General features: G+C 36.4%; 1 protein-coding gene across 1 annotated transcript in view; it reads left to right on the top strand.

Moving 5' to 3' along the window:
• grik4 (glutamate receptor, ionotropic, kainate 4) overlaps nt 1-18,583 on the top strand; it is a 624,478-nt gene that overhangs the window by 420,126 nt on the left and 185,769 nt on the right. Inside the window, exon 6 of the mRNA XM_056473804.1 lies at nt 522-687. Within this exon, the coding sequence (XP_056329779.1) occupies nt 522-687 (166 nt within the window). The remainder of the gene's footprint in view (nt 1-521; nt 688-18,583) is intronic.

Below are 18,583 nucleotides of genomic sequence, written 5' to 3'. Positions count from 1 at the left end.
AGCCCTCCTGCGTCCTCCAGGATCCCCTTCAAGCCCCACCGAGCCCAGCACCCACTTTTTCCCAAACACATCAGCAAACATCAAATTACAGATCGCAGGTCTCGGTGGATAGAGAGATATTTTGCATGGTGCGCTATTTCTGTTCAAAGTCTCCTCAGAGATGTCAAAGGTCAATGCGCATGCCCTCTGTCTGAATAAACAGAGGAATTCTTCCTCAATCGTGAGGAAAAAAATCTGTTTTGGTTTCATCTAGTTTTACAGTTAATTTGCATGCCTTCAGAGAGCGGCTTTTGAAATTATTCAAATGAGTTTGTATTAGTTTTAGGCATAAAGTGGATCTAATTAGTCTGATGAGAATGCGCTGATTCTGTTGCACAGTCACTCTTGAGACCCTCTTCACAGCGCGGTAAACAAAACGCCCTCCTGCAATGTTCTTTCATTCAATTTACCTGCTGTAACAGACTAACAAGAGGGGTCCTGCCGGGCTCATTTTCTCTGTCCCGTTCTGCCTCTCTGTGCAGGTGCCCTACGTGAAGGTGGCTCCGGAGGACATACTCAAGGTGCAGTTTCCTCGCTTTACCACGTTGGACCTCAGGCCTACGAACACCGACATCAGCATGGCTGTAGCCGGATTGCTCACCTTCTTCAACAGCAGCACATCGTGTCTCATATGTGCTCAGGCCGACTGTAAGTATCACATGGTTTCTGTTTTCATGAAGCTTCTATACGCTTAAGTCTAATGTCACACAACACAGATTCTACTTTTCACAACAGTCATCAGCATCTTAAATCCTTAAAAGTTTTTAATATTTAGATTTTTTTTTAAACATATGAACATTTATATGTATTTCTGTATGTATTCCTTTATTGCTTCAAAGGAGTTAGCGGAGTTACCGCATGAGCAAGGCGTTTCTAATGCAGCGTCTATGGGACAGGACACATTTGATGTCATTCTTTCCTCTGGCTGCCGTCATCAGTCGCACACAATTTTTTTCCTTTTTCTGAAAGTCTTCATAACATCATCGTGGAGTTTTTCTTTTATTATTTGAGCAAATGAGATTGTAAAAAAGTGATTTGTTGCAATCTCCCATTCACTGCGCTCTAAATTTTACCAACTACTGAGAAACCCGGAAATTTGAAAAGGGTCTGTACGAGGAGACTCAACAAATCGTACTAATAAATGCTCATGGAGTACTGTAATACTTGAAAATCATCATCATATTATATGTTTAATATTATATAGCCAGAAAGTATAATAAATTATTGGTGTCTGTGATGCAGTAAGGCCAGAGATTGTAGTGTACACCAAGTTTTTGTAAGAGATTCACTTTAATGTGTGATATGGCTAAAAATTATTCATAAACTAATATTTTCTCAATTCAACTGATTAGCAGCTTGGAGCTGGAACAGCATTCCATACGTCACAACTTAACAGGCAGATTAGATATCTGTTAGGTATTGTGTTTATATTAGGGCTGTCAATTTACAGCATTAATTTAATTAGTCATGGAAAAGCAAATTACGCTATGCATGTCATCTTGCATTTCATACAATACAGTTCTGATGAAGAAACAATGCAGGAGACTCACTGTGCGGAAGGCAATTATATGCCCCTTCAATTCAAGATACTCGAGCAAAAATGCCCAGATATGAGGTTTTTGTCTCTTATTTTTGTAATCTGAAACCATGTCACAGTTACAATATCACAAGAACAATTAGCTGAATATCACAGAGGGCTATTTTTTATCCTAACTGGCACAAATGAGAATGTTGCATTAACTTCATACAGCAGTTCAGTAAATAAGTTCATATAATTTAGACATAAAATGGTCTGTTTTGCAAAGTTTTGGCAAAGCAAATGCTACCTCTAAAGCCATAGCACAGGGATCACCAAACTTGTTCCTGGAGGTCCGGTGTCCTACCCTAATCAAACACACCTAAACAAGTTAATCAAGGTCTTACTAGGTATACTTGAAACATCCAGGCAGGTGTGTTGAGGCAAGTTGGAGCTAAACCCTGCAGGGCACCGGCCCTCCAGGAACGAGATTGGTGACCCTTGCCATAGCAGAACTGCTTTACATCTCTGATTAAAACATGCCAGTGTTTACCTTCTAAATTAATACATTTTAATCAGCTAAACCAATCATTCAACCTCCCATTCATAAAGAGCTTTCTTTAATTAAATGCTGAATGAATCAGTCCGTTGAATTAATCAAATGAATAAATTACTTAATGACTTCCTCATTAGACATTTACCGCCACCTACTGGCAGTTTTGGTTCCTTATTTAGCGGATTATTCCATTGAACTATATATTCCTTTGTGGCCATTGTGTAATAAAATATCCCTTGATGAGTTTTTGTATTGGGGGGGAGGGGTGGTCAATTTTAAAAAATCTGACAAATGTAATCTCATTTATTTATTTTATTGCCACATCGTGTAATCAAATAGAATTTCTTATATTCAATTGATAGCACATACTGTACATAATAGACCATAGTGAAAATTATTGTACAATATAAGACTGCAGTTATTTTATGAAAAAAGTTTAATGCATTATTAAAAAACGAAAAGTTTTGCATGCATTATTACAAGCTGAAATAACTTTTAATATATATTTTTTTCATTTATTAAAAAATTTCTGTGGTGTCAAAGCTTCATTTTCAGTGGCAATTACTCTAGTCTCCAATGGTACATGATCCTTAGGAAATCATTTTAATGTGCTGATTTTGTGCTCAAAATCTGCTCTTATTATTAGTTATAATGGTTGCGCTGTAGAAAAGACATGTGGGAAGTTTAAAATGTATGCAGGACTCTTTGATAAACAGAAAGTTAGAGAAACAGAAAACACACACACATCCTACACAAACAAACAGTCCTGGTCAAAATTATTGGCACCCTTTGTAGTTTTTGAACAAACAATGCTATGCAAATAAGTCTGTGTTTGTTCTTTTGATCTTTATTAAAGAGCAGTATTTTTTTTTAAATGTAAAAACTTTATGAATCACATTATCATAAAAATGTTTTCTCAAGTTAGTCAAAATTATTAATGCTCCTATTATTAGTTAATTTACATAAGAATGTGTCCTGTTTAACTTTCATTAATTATTTCATCCATTTATTTATTCACTCATTTTGTCGTTCGTTCATTCATTCATTTGTTTTCACTCATTTGTCATACTCATTTGTTTGTTTATTAATTCTCACTCACCTAATAATTCATTCATTCGTTCATTCATTTGGTTGTTCATTCATGTATTCGTGCATTCATTCATTCATTCACTCATTCATTATCACTCCCTCATTCATTCATTCATCCATTTGTTCATTTACTCACTCACTCACTCACTCACTCATTTGTTTATTCATTCATTCTCCCTTACCTACAAGCTCATTCATTCATTTTTTCATTTATTTATATCTTACCTTTGCTTACTTTGCTTAATTGACTGTATTTGTATAAAACAAATTCATTAATTTTCTCTTCGGCTTAGTCCCTTTATTAATCAGGGGTCGCTACAGTGGAATAAACCGCCAATTTATTGCACTTCCAGCCGCAACACCCATACACTCTTGCATTCACACACATACACTACGGCCATTTTAGCTTACCCAATTCACCTTTAGCACATGTCTTTGGACTGTGGGGGAAACCGGAGCACCCGGAGGAAACCCACACGAACACGGGGAGAACATGCAAACTTTACACAGAAATGCCAACTGACCCAGCCGAGGCTCAAACCAGTGAGGTGATTGTGCTACCCACTGCGCCACCGTGACGCCCCTATAAAACATTTTAGAACCGAGAACATTTTTCTTTTGCTTATTCATTTATCATTAGATCAGAAAAAAAATAGCAATCACACATGTAACCATTATTTACAAAGTATGTTTATTAATGAACAATACTCGTACATTTCTTATAGTTATTATTATACTATAATCCTTTATACATTTATAGTTAATGTTCAATTTAGCATTTTCTAGTGCAATATTAAAACCCAAAGTTGTGCTTGTTAAAATGTATTAATACACCATAAGCTAACGGGGATTGACAATTATTGGACTGTAGTTTTATTAATGTTAACAAAGATGAATAATTACTTTAACAAATGTATTTTTCATTGTTTGTTGATGTTAGTAAATGCAGTAAATAACATTAACTGTTATAAGCTTGGGCAGCACAGTGGCACATTGGTAGCACAATCGCCTCACAGCAAGAAGGTCACTGATTCGAGCCCAGGCTGGGTCAGTTGGCATTTCTGTGTGGAGTTTGCATGTTCTCCCCGTGTTCGCGTAGGTTTCCTCTGGGTGCTCCGGTTTCCCCCACATCTCCAAAGACATGTTGTGTCGTAGGTGAATTGGGTAGGCTAAATTGTCCGTAGTGTATGTGTGTGGATGAGTGTGTATGGATGTTTCCCAGTGATGGGTTGCAGCTGGAAGGGCATCTGCTGCATAATACATGTGCTGGATAAGTTTACGGTTTATTCCGCTGTGGTGTCCTCAGATTAATAAAGGGACTAAGCCGAAAAGAAAATGAATGAATGAATGAATGGTCAGTAAAATCATGAGATGACATATTAAAATAATCTATTTAGTGATCACAGCCCACATATCGAATTACACATTACACATTACACATTGACAATTTTTCAATAATAAACACCAAAAATAATACCTTTATATTGATCTCTCTCACTCACATTTTTGTTTGCGATTGGGAAAACAAGAAAGAAAATAGCATGTTTTATCATTTCTTGCTCCGCTCGATCCTGTATGGCACATATAGATTTGCTTGCATCTGCCAAGCAGCAGCTGTTGTTACATATAGATTGTTACAGCTGCATTCTGACACGTGTATTATTCTCTACAAAGAGAAAACAGAGAATTACATGCACTCTCTTTGCAATTGTATGCTTTTGTACACATCCACAGACACACAAAAGCAATCGAAAAACTCCATTACGTTCTGCTGGTCATTTAGCAATAACAACCCCTTATTAAACCTCACATCCACTATGTTTTGATGATGACGCCATTGATTTCATTTAATGCCCAGCACTGTTAGATAATGCCAAACGTGTTGGTCAATCTTTCTCTTGTCCAGCTGTGTCCTTCAGGCATTCATCTTTCATTGTGTCTTATTCGTTTACCATCAAACACCCATTCTGCCGTTAATGTTTGTGTGCTCTGCTGAAACAGACATGTCCATAAAAATGAACGGCTGAAGGTTTAAATCAAAGAAAAGGCAGCTGACGAATGACCCTTCGCGGAGTCTCCTTATTAGACACACATTGAGTTCAGCTTGGCAGAGGATTAAAGTTTAGTATTCTGCGTTCCTGTCTCTAAGCGAGGATGCCACAAATTACCCGGAGAATCCAAACAAAGTCACATTGGCCCTTCAGACAGTGGCTACCTTTCTCCGTAATCAGCTTAAGGCCTTCAAGTGGAACAGCTATAATTCCCACTAAGACGTCAGAGAGGGTTGTAGAGGAATGGCAAACTACCAACACGGACTCGAGAACAGGGTCAGAACTGCACCCAAACCAATAAGGTCATTCATATTGAAAAATGACCTCAGATCAAGTGTGACACCTTTATGCGAATGCATATTTTGATATTTTTTTGTCTCTGTTACGGTCATCAGCTGAAGTGCACACCAGACTCACAAGACGGCACTCTAGCTTTATGAACACTTCACCAACCATTCACCTGGACCACTTTTCCCATGATGTTTTGCATCTCACAGCTGAAACAGTTTATCTGGACACTGACACACTCACACAGCTGCAGGTCATCATCAGTGATTACAGACACTATTTCAGCACCACACACACAGGCTGCGTCCGTAATCACCTACTACTCAGTAGGTACTACATTTGAATTTAAATTTACTACACGACTGTTAGAAGTACAGTCTATACAGTATGAATGTGGGTAGTATGAATGGAACGTACTGCATTCACCAGTTTGTCATGATCATGTGTCCTACCCGCATCAGTTGTGTCACTTCATTCCCATTCAAGAATTCTCTCACGAAGCATCCTGGGAAAGCGTAGCATCTATCAGATGTGCACTTCAGAATGTTGCTGGAAAGCGTACGTTCCATAGAAAAAACACACCTTTTAAACTTGACAAAAAAAAAATTACAAAAATAAACAACAAATTGGGATTTAATTAACAAACAAGGTAAATAAATAGATTTTTAAAAATAAAACAACCGAAAATGAAATGAAAGAGAACTAAGAACTCAAACCAGCTCAAATGTTCAAAACGTGTTGTGGTAATGTGGCAATCATTAGTCATTTAAGACAGCACACTATAGCAGCACTCCCGTTGGAGCACCCAAAGGAAACCAACACGAACACGGGGAGAACATGCAAACTCCATACAGAAATGCCAAGTGATCTAGCTAAGGCTCGAACCAGTGACCTTCTTGCTGTGAGGCAACTGCGCTACCCACTGTCCCACCATGCCGCCCATTATTATATTATATTATTATTTTATTAATATTATTATTATTATTATTATTATTATTAAATGTAAGAGCATACATTCACATGAAGGAAGGACAATCAGTTTAAAAAATGAACAGCTTTCTGTCAATCAATCAATCAGTATTTTTTGTTATTATATGTGTGCCAAATTGTAAGAATTTTTCTAAATTTTTCAGCAGACATTAGCTTCACAGCACTCCTTTAGAAATCTACTTCATTTTTTGCTGAAGATTTGCTGAACATTCAACATGGATAATATGCAGGGTTCTTTGATGATTGTGGTCCTAGACAACAGTAGTTTTTTAGAGAAAGCATAAATCGTTTGTAGCATTTTTATTCTGTGCGAATTGCAATTCTGCATTCTGTTTAAAAATTTATATTCTCAGGTCTGTTCTGAATGGCGCTCAGATGAAAAAAAAAATCTCTCTTGAGACTCTGTGAATGGTTGCTATGCAATTGTGATCTTATCTACTATAGCACAATCTGATGTTTATCTCAGTTTTTAGTCCTACAAAGACCACAGTGTTTTGATCATCCTACAACAGAAAGCTAAATGTAGACAGTGTCGCAGGTAACTTGGAAAGTTTGACTTGTGGTAAACTCTAAAGTTCACCATTTCACACTCATACTGACACTACTGCTCAAATGTTTCCCCTTTGTAGCTTTAGAGCAAAAGCTCAACTTTCACACAGCGAAGAGTTGGAAATGGGGGGAAAAAACAAAATAACATTGTTTTTCAGCTAATAATGAGTACGTTTGCTCCCTGAAGAATTCTGTAGGAAAATAAAGGAGATTCACAGCCACGACAAGTCAAAGTTGAAATGTGTTGTGACAGAAAACTTTTCAAAAAAACTGTATCAAGGTGCCATAAAAAAAATCCCTTAGAGCAATGCTAAACTTAGCAAGCTTCCAAAACAACCTAAATTAACTCCAGCTGGTGTGTTATCTTCTCTAAATAGTTTATATTTGTCAATCAATGCATGCCTGCAAAATTTAAACTTTACACATTATTATTATTATTTATGATTAAAAGTTATATTTGTTTTAATAATCTTGACACACATCCCCTTTTCCTCGAGGGGTTGTGAGTTTGAGCTACAGAAAAATTTATTGGGAAAGAAAGTAAGAGTAACACTTTATAACTACACACTTTAAGTCATCTGTTAAGCATCTGTTATTAATAGATGATAGAAAGCAGTTTATAAATACAGCTACACATGCTTTATTCTTGACTTATAAGCACATTTATAATGTGCTTAATGATTGTGTTTTCATGCTTTATTACTTATTAATTGTTCATTACTAAATTAAGTATTGCATTAATTACAAACCATTTGTATTTAAGAGTAGTTGGTGACTTTTAGAATAATTCAGAATGAGTTATTACAATTATTATTACAATTAATAAACTATACAGATCAACATTTATATATCTTATTATTCAGGCATTTATTAATGGTTACTATGTATGTTAATACATGCTTTATTAACTTCATCCAGTTGTGTGACCTAATCTAAAGTGAGGACTATTTATGTTTTGTGAATCTCTTATTCGTGACAATTAAAGGCTCAGTATCAAATGAACAATAAATGTTTGCAATCTTATCTAAAAAATAATATTACTGGAAAGTTTTAACATTGCCAAATAACAGGAGTGTCAAAATACAATAAGAAATCAATACAATTAAATAAAATTGGATATGGAAATAAAATATATTATGATACGACATTTCATAGTTTTTTTGCGAAGTTTAAACTGTACCGTAATTTGTATTTTACATAACAGTGCAAAGATTTATCTTTCATTTGATACAGTTTCATTCGTGTTTCTTCAAATGAATAGAAATTATTTCATTTATTTCCTTTTTTCCTGTTTGGAATATAACTGAGCCTTTAATTGTCATTTGTAAGGGATTTATAAAGCATAAATAGTCGTCACTTTAGATTAGGTCACAAAACTGGATGAAGTTGACTTAATAAAGCATTTATTAACATACAGATTAACTATTAGCATATGCCTGAATAATAAGAAATATAAATGTTAATTTAAATAATGTATTAATCATTTACTAATGCATTCTGAACGATCTTAAAATAGCACCAAAGGGAAAGAAACAAAGAAAGAAAGAAAAAAAACAAAGAAAGAAAGAAAGAAAGAAAGAAAGAAAGAAAGAAAGAGTTGAATGATACTGTAATTCGAATTCCGCAGGTCAGTTCATATTACAATCACAGGAGCCAATCAACTATGGAGTTGATCACCCCGACCTACTTTCTGCTGAATCTGAATTTCATGATCTGAATTTCTGGTTTTGAATTTTAGATTATTGACTTTATTTTTGGATGTTCTGTATTTTTTCATCTTGAAAACTTGAAATTGTATTTTTACAAACTGGAAATCTGCAGTCTATGAATCCACAACACAAAAAAATGAAGTTTGAAAACACGTATAAAACATTCAGCCTTGAAAAATTCTGTTGTCTTGAATTTTTGATGTTCAATATTCAAGTTATAAAATTCAAATTCAAAATAAGAAATTCAAATTCAAAACAATTTTTAACAGCATATACAAATTCAGATTTCTTACATTACAATTGTCAATAATTCAAATTAAATCAATTCAAATTCAGATTGTTTTGGCATATTATTAGCTGCATAATCAACAGCAACAAACACTTCAACAGGCTTAGTCAGATGCCTGTTTCCCCATTGAACATTTGTTGGGTGTTTAATGTCTGAATAGTCACACATTATCATCTGGTTATAGTTCGCTATGTCTGCCATCTGTCAGTGTTGTACGAATTGGTCTGGAAGGTACTGAAGTCCACATCACAACTAATTTATCATTTGAATTTCTTTTAGAGCAATTTCTGGTGAACACTAAAACATTGACAGGCAGTCATAATTCTTCAAAGAGCTTAAGCATTTAAATGATAGACGACTTCAGCGCACATAATAATGTTAACAGTTTTATAGATATTGATCTAGTTATGTCTCTTTTTGTGAACAGGACTTAAAACAAATTTATGATTATTGTTATAGTTTTTCCTGATGTGAACTAATTTATTTCTGACACTGTAACAACATTTAGTTTGTTATAAAATTACTGTGTATAATACAGACAACATCCAATTTCAAATCTTGAAGATTTTCATTCTCATGTAGAGTAAATTGTTCTCATCAAATCAGTACTTTAAGCTAATTACCAATCGAGTAATACATAAATAGGGGATCATTTCATGGTAGAGCGGCTGCTGTCAGTGATGCTTGTAATATGAAAATGTATGTGTCAATAAAATAGACGTTTCAGCTATTACAAATCATTTCACAAACCACTGTTTGAGGAACACATTCATGCATGTTTGGAGACCTGGAACAAATATGCACACTCTATTGGCTGGTTATACCCTGCACAGGTCTGGGGTCTGTTTTGGGTGATAGTCACTTTTGCTTTAGCTGACAAACATTGCAGGGTTGCAATGTGGCAATGCGAGCTGACGGGGGAAAAAGAAATGTAGTGACTATACCCTTCAATACATTTCTATAAGAAGCGAATGATGATTCCCTGTGCTGCCAGTTTAATAACGCTGTTCACCTGCGCCTCTGTTTGCTTGTCGTTTTCTGTTACTGTTTCTTTTTCTCTCATGCTCAGTCTCACAGGATCTACAGCTCTCATTAATCACTTAGCACACTGACAGCTTAATAGAGCATGGCCCACTCATGAATACTGCACACACAGACCTGGCTTGCTGAGATGACACGGGGCAAGGGCAGATATTTGTATGACTAACATTTACCACACTTATAACCAGGCCATTAGGTATGGGTTAATCAATAAACAACTGACTCACTGTTATTTTATAGCTTATATACAGTATGTACATATACAGTGCATATTAAAATTATAGAATCATTTAGGCTCAATCCCAATTCTACCCCTTAGCCCTTCCCCTTACCCCTCGTTTTGCGCATTCCCATGAAGGGGTAGGGGTGTCCCAATTCTCTTTATCTTGAAGGCGTAGGGCTTAAGCCTGGTTTATACCTCTGCGTCAAGTGATCGGCGTGACCTACGGCGCAAGCCTTGCTCATAACCGTGCATTTATACTTCTGTCCGCTGTTTCTGTTGCTGTGCAATACACTTCCGAAACGCTAGCTGGCAGTAGGTGTCTATGTTTCTCTGTGTCAAGTTCCTTCGCTGGTGTTTTGTTTATTCTGAACGCTTCCTTAATGTACAAGTGGCTCAAATTCACTCATTTTGAGGCAGGAACTGGTGGGCATGCACCAACTTTATTCATAAGGTAAACACAAAACAGCAGTCTCCATCCGGAGCTCCTTTACGTGACTCCACATTTGTAAACACCTGCTGCATCACGCTTGTGCGGCTCTCACCTCCGCCCACACTCGTCAGCGCTACCAAGTTGACCAATCACAGAGCTTGTGCTACACATACGCGTTACATTTTTTGAGAGGTGCGCGTCAGCGAGGGGCTATGCATCCACGCGTCGCTGCGCTGTAGCATACACGTGCGCTGGACGCAGAAGTATTAGGGGCCTTAAGGGGAAGGGGTAAATACCCCTTTGAACAAAGATTTTTCAGGACCACACTCAAAACCAAGGGGTAAAAAAATTTCCCAGAATACACCAGCTACAAAGGCAGGATCGCTGCTTCCGGAAGTAAGGAGATCCACAAATTAGAATTTTTTGTCATTATTATGAATTTTTACAACAAACAAGCATATGTTTAATATATTCATAACCGCATTCGTGTTTTACCGTTATGCAATATACAAAAATAGAATTGGGCCTTAAAAACATTTATTTTTTTGTAAGAAATAATGTAATATTCATTGCATACAATTTGATTGAAGTTTAGTTGTGTCTGTACTTTGCGTGTAGAACAGTGAATTACAAACTAGCCATGGCAATTAAACCAAATCCCTTTATTTTGTGGTCAAATGTTAAGAATTCTGTAGCAAGTTTACTGTTCACTTACTGTAGTTTTTCTTAGCCTTAACTTTGTTGGTAATGATTTCCTGGGGATTTTCAATCAGGTTGAGATCAGGACTCTGTACTGGTCGTTTCATTGTTTCAGTGTTTTCAGAGTCTAGGATGTGATAGGGCTTATTGTTCTTCATGAAAATTTCTGTCTGCTTGAGGGATGACTTATGGAAGACCAATTTTTGGAGAGGACTTGAATGAGTGAGTGAAGTTAAGTTAGCTGTTACTGGGCATCACAGTGACAGAGTGGGTAGCACAATCGCCTCACAGCAAAAAAGCAGCTGGTTCGAGTCCCAATTGGACCAGTTGGCACTTCTGTGCTCCAGTATCCCCCACAGTCCAAAAACATTGGGGTATAGGGGAATTGATTAAGCTAAATTGGCCGTAGTGTATGTGTGTGAATGCAAGAGTGTATGGGTGTTTCCCAGTGTTGGGTTGCGGCTGGAAGGGCATCTGCTGCTTAAAACCTGTGCTGGATAAGTTGGCGGTTCATTCCGCTGTGGCAACCCCTGATTAATAAAGGGACTAAGCCGAAAAGATAATGAATGAATGATTGTTACTGTGTTTCAGAATATATGTAACACATCCAATGCCTGATAATGTAACATGAAATTGAACTTAGCTGTGAGCTTGAAGTTTTGAAATTGTAGGCTGTTTTCTAGTTTTGATCTGTACTGTATATATACATAAATACATTTCATTTTGATTTCTGAATTTGTTCTAATTAGCATGCAGTACAGTGGCTTCGTTTGGCAGTATGACCTTGTTAGAATAGTTGTCTTTCAATTTTTATTGAAATGGACCCTCTTTTTCAATTTAACTGATAAAAAGTATAGCTTGAATGAACTGTCAGTCTGCCAAATGCATAAATGGAAATTAAAAATTGCCTAATATTAAGGGCTTTTTTAAAATTAATTCAAAGGATTGGAACAAAATCAACTGGAGATTTTAACAACTTTCAAAAAGATGTCTCGAGACCTCTGCAAATCTGAAAATGCCCTCAGTGGGGCCAGTGGACCCTGAAACCAGCCTAATTATACCAATTTCAATCATCTGGATGTCCATGTGTGCCACAGAATAATCTCTTGTGAAGGGTTTGTGTTTTTAATAGTTCTAATGGTTCCATCAGAGTTGCTGTGTATTTTTATTGGCTCAGGTGACAAATGTGTCAGTAATTGCTAATCAATACATTTTACTGTTGTGATTATTGGAATTGCTAACCAATGGCTTTTACTATGGAAAATAATAGAAATCCTAATGACAGCATTTGTAAGATGAATGAAACAGATCACTTTAACTTTTGAGATAAATATAAATGCTCTTTTTTTATTGAAATGAATGCATTTATTATGAAGTAATACACATTGATTGATTGATTGATTGATTGATTGATTGATTGATTGATTGATTGATTGATTGATTGATTGATTGATCATTAACCAACCCATTCTGCCATTGAGGTGAAATGGAATTGCGGAATGATAATATTCGCCATTGAAATAAATGGAAATGCAAACCAATATCCTTTAGCACTCAAATGAATAAAATGTTAACCAATGTCTACCATTATATGATAAATGAATGGAAGCACAAAACAATGGATTTAGCCACTAAAATTAGTTGAACTGTATGTCAACCAAAAGCCTTTACCATTTAAATGAATAGAAATGCTAATTATTAACATTTACCATTGAGATTAATTATGCAAGTACAAAATGGCAAATTTAGCAACTGAGATAAATGGAAATGCCTATTAACCAATAGCTTGTATCACTGATATTAATCAAAATGCTAACCAATAACATTTGCTATTGAAATTCAACTGATATGTTTGACCGCTGAGATGAGATTAAATGTGTAAACCTATATAGTTTATTCATTGAAGTGAATAGAAATGATAATGAACGCTATTACCACTGAAATGAATGAAAATGGTAACCTTTTCTTTTCCATTGGGATGAATGGAGATGCTAACCATTTGCTTTTATCTTTGAGATAAATAATAACTGATCAGTTTTGCCATTGACATGAAGGGGGAAATAGTTTGCTCGTAATTACAGCTTGAATCTCTTCTGTATAAGGCGCAAGGCTTCAACTCATTGCCAAGGGCCGTACCGTGTAGTGGGGTGCATTAAGGTCTCATTAGTGAACAAAATTAGCCGACCTCTACTATCCAGTCAGGAGACCCACAAGAGCACCCAGGATCTGTATTCGTCAGGTATTACCCAAATTATTTTGAACGAGGTCAGCCAGGTGAACGCTACAATCTCTTTCAAGTTTGTCCTCTTGAACCAAAGGAGCTCATGGATTTAATTGAAAGCAACTGAGCTTTGGTGCATGGATTGAACACAGTGAGCCAAATACATACACTTCAAAGAGGTTTCCCCACCTGTCAGGTTTCCTGCGCTTCTTTGCTAGAAACCCAAAATATTGTACTACGTGTTTGCCCGACATTCTTTTCACTGCTTTGAAGTGATCTGTAATTAAAGATGATTAAGTGAAAGACTTCAGCCTACATCCCATGGAGAGACGAGAACTGAAACGGGGGTGAAGTGGGATGATTTAATCCTCCAGCCTCTTTAAGAAGAATATGATGAATGTGTAGATAAAATAAGGATTGTATTGTAGAATCGAAAAGAAAGGAAAAACCTTTTAGCCCCTAAATTGAAAGTCGGAGTCAAGGAAGTCACAAAGAAAGGGTCGCCTTTCTAGAAAAGGGCACTTGATATGAAGCAGGACATTGGAAACTCTCTTTTGTCTGGCTGTGTTTATTTCTGAACTTCTCTTCTTTGTGCTGGAAGACATTAATTTAATGTGATAAGGAGCGTAATGGGATTCTGACATGCGTTGTTAAAGGAGGAAGACAAAAGGTTTTTTTTTTTTAACTTGGCTCACACCCCTTCAGCTTTCTCTTTTTTTTCTGACTAATGAGAAGAAAAGAGCACAGGAATAGTTGTCTGGCCTCAGGCAGAATGAGATCTGATTGAAACTCTTTTTAGCAGGAACTGATATAAAAGGTTTACCGAACTCTTCAACTTGCTTGTTTTGAAAAAAAATTGAAAAAACATTTAGATGACCGGCAACATAATGAATCATGACTCTTCAAACACTCTTAAAACCACTAAATATTCCAATGCCTGTCTACATTGACAGCATATATCCAAGAGAGGGTGAAGATGTTTCAAGTGTGAAAAAATGCAGCCTATTCATTTAGAAATGCACAAAAAAATAAAGTATATCTCTTTGACCTTTGTCTTTACAAAATAAATAAATATAAATGTATTCTGGGTGCAGATTTTCTCTCTGTCTACTGAGCAGTTCAGTACTGTATGGTATGCATATATTCGTACCAAACTAGCTAATTGTACTCTACCACTTTTTGAGACTCTTTCATAAGGGTATCTATCACAAAAATATGGTATCAGAAATATTTGAACTTTGGTTTACAGAGAATTATCACTACCAAATAAACAATGCACAACAACACGTGCGACAACACACAAAGTTACATTTTTAAATACACAGCCAAAACATGACAGTGTAATATTACAATGTTACAAGGACTGACCATTTAGAGCAGGGATGGGCAAACTAGACCGGTGTCCCTGCATAGTTTTGCACCAACCCTAATCAAACACACCTCCTTGTAGCTTTCTAGTGATCTTGAAGACACTAATTAGGGTGTTCAGGTGTGTTTGATTAGTGTTGGAGCAAAAGTCTGCTGGGACACCGGCCCTCGAGAATCGAGTTTGCCAATGCCTGATTTAGAGCATAATAGGCTTGCTTTTGAAAAGGAGGAGAGACTGAATCCTTGAATTAACCATTTCGGAGAAATAAGATAAGATATAATGCTGCACTGTACACTCACCGGCCACTTTGTTAGGCACACCTGTCCAACTGCTCGTTAACGAAAATTTTTAATCAGCCAATCACATGGCCAGACTGGTTCTAGCTGATAGAAAAGCAACAGTAAGTCAAATAACCACTTGTTACAACCGAGGTATGCAGAAGAGCATCTCTGAACGCACAACACGTCCAACCTTGAGGTGGATGGGCTACAGCAGCATAAGACCACACCTGGTGCCACTCCTGTCAGCTAAGAACAGGAAACTGAGGCTACAATTCGCACAGGCTCAGCAAAGTTGGACAACAGAAGATTGGAAAAATGTCACCTGGTCTCGATTTTTGCTGCGACATTGGTAGGGTCAAAATTTGGCATCAATAACATGAAAGGCTGGTGGTGGTGGTGTAATGGTTTAGGGGATATTTTCCTGGCACACTTTGGACCCATTAGTTCCAACTGAGCATCGTGTCAACACCGCAGCCTACCTGAGTATTGTTGCTGACCATATCCATCCCTTTATGACCACAGAGTACTCCATCTTCTGATGGCTACTTCCAGCAGGATAACGTGCCATGTCCTAAAATCGCAAATCATCTCAGACTGGTTTCTTGAACATGACAATGAGTTTACTGTACTCAAATGGCCTCCACAGTCACCAGAACTCAATCCAATAGAGCACATTTGGGATGTGATGGAACGGGAGATTCACATCATGCATGTGCAGCCGACAATCTGCAAGCAACTGCGTGTTGCTATCATGTCAATATGGACCAAAATCACTGAGGAATATTTCCAGTTCCTTGTTGAATCTACGCTACAAAGGATTAAGGCAGTTCTGAAGCAAAAGTGGGTCCAACCCGGTACTAGTAAGGTGTACCTAATAAAGTGGCCGGTGAGTGTATATGATAAAACAAATTTGACCCTATAATTATGTAAACCTTTAGCCTTTAAAACAGTTAAGGAAACTCATAATTCAAATCAATGACTGATGTACAATTACATATATTCATTTTTATCCAAATTAACATGCAAATGAGGGATATAATAAGTGAAATTATAAGACAAATAATCATGAGAAGTGCTAGTAACACAGTATTTACAGTATAGTCATTGAATTTTCTAACAGGGCCATCAAAATAAAGTGTTACTTTCTTGCTTTAGCAAAACAGCTGACATGATGTCATGTCATCATCATATTAAGTCTTGTAGTGTAGTTGAATCCAGACTGTCAAGTATGCACATACAGTTTGTGTGTTCTTCTGTTAAGAGTCTTGCTTTGTTTGCATTGTGTTCCGCTGAGCTTTTTAGCATGTGTGTGTTTTCAGCTCTAGCATATGTCCATGTTGTGTGTGTGTGTGCTTTAATGATAAATGAACTTGGCGCATTGTTAAAGCCCAGTGGAAAGTGATAGCTGAGGAAATGACTGCCTGCTCAGAGTAAATAGAGACTAAGCCTTTATCACAGTCTCTGTGTGGGAAGCGGCTTTGTGCTTTTCTCTTGCTGATGCTAGAACCTTCTCTTTAACACCTTGCCCACTGTGCTTGCTTAACCCCACACTTTCATCTGCTCATTTACCAGCTGCGCATTTGCACTGTTTACCCAGGTAGCCAATCCTCCCTAATTCAAAGCCAGTGTGAAAAAGATGTGCCCTTTAGCTTCCTTTTAGAAACTGTACTTGCTACTTATGGATTATTTATATGCATGCATTATGCATAATATACATTAAAAGAACACACGTGTGTATTAAATGCAAATGTAACAGAAGTATATTATGCATATTTAATTTGTTTTTAATGCATCAGTGTTGATATAAAATGCAATATATTAAACAAATGATTGAACTAATATTAATACTACATATACTTAAATGCTTTCATAATTGCTTTTATTTTCTTTAAAATTTGGTTAAAGTGCACTGCTTAATGTACTGACAAACAATTAATGTGCACTGAATGTATTTTAATGTTAGTAAACTTAAATGTAAATTAAATTTAGTGATTTTGCAATTTGCATTTGCTATTTAATACATTGTTTTTATTGCAATATTGCACACAGGTTTGATTTAGTTTCATTTATATTAACTAATAAAAAGTTTCATCTTTACAACACAACATGCCTGGTAATTATTGCTTGCTATAAGCAACATTCTATAAGAAACGTACATTATCTGTCACTGAAATTAAAACATTCCCAGAGATGGGTTGCGGCTGGAAGGGCATCCGCTGTGTAAAAACGTGCTGGATAAGTTGGCGGTTCATTACGCTGTGGTGACCCCGGATTAATATAGGGACTAAGCTGAAAAGAAAATGAATGAATGAATGAAATGAAAACCTAAATACAGTGAATAAAACGTATTTTATCCTAAACATTTCTAAAATGCACTGATGGTTGATTTCTGTGAGATGTTTGTAAAGGAATATGTCATTCATTTGGTTCTCAGATTATTTTTCTCTATTAAAAACACTACAAATTTACAAACCCTGTTATTGCCCCTGTCTTCAGTCCAATTGACCCTACCGTTTTAATAGTTTTGTTATGCTAAAACTGTTTTTTTTAGAAGAAAAAAACCTGTCCTGTCATGTCCAGCTCTGTCCAGCCCTGCTTTTCCTTGTCAGACCAGTTTGTTTGTTTCGTTAATGTTTTCCCCATTGGGGTTGTTTTTGTTGCTTTTTGTTTAATTTTATGTTTAAAAAAACCCATGATTTACTGCACTTGAGTCCTCGCCTTTTCCCCACCATTTCCCTTCCTGAAACACTACGAACTAGCCCTTAGACTAAGACAAAAGCACAGTGACAGGAAACAACAAAGACTCACTGCAGACTGATGTGTGTAGGGTGTATATATAGTCCGGATAATCAATAATAACAAGAGTCAGGTGTACATGTTTGATCAGTGGAGAATGGTGACCAGTGTGTGTAACGGCATGCAGGGATTTGTAGTTCATGGATGAGTTTGTAGTTCGCCGGCGATCTTCCAAGAAATGATCGCTGGTGATCATGACACTGACAATGAACAAGGATTCGTTCTATCATTGAATTGTACAATTTTATGCTTGTTTTTGTATGATTTTTTTGAGGACTGTAAGCTTAAGTCACATTTTTTTATTAGTGAAAACGTACGTTTCTAGTAGAATATCCCATAATCAAATTATTTAAACTAATAAAAGAAAATGCAAAATAGTGATAAACATTTAAACATCTATTTCTATCATACACATTTACTATGTTACATTTGAAATTTCAAACTCTT

This window comes from Danio aesculapii, chromosome 15 (genome assembly GCF_903798145.1).
Source record: "Danio aesculapii chromosome 15, fDanAes4.1, whole genome shotgun sequence".
Classification (NCBI taxonomy): Eukaryota; Metazoa; Chordata; class Actinopteri; order Cypriniformes; family Danionidae; genus Danio; species Danio aesculapii.
The sequence above is the reverse complement of the archived record's forward strand: the minus strand, read 5'-3'. Positions and strand labels throughout refer to the sequence as shown.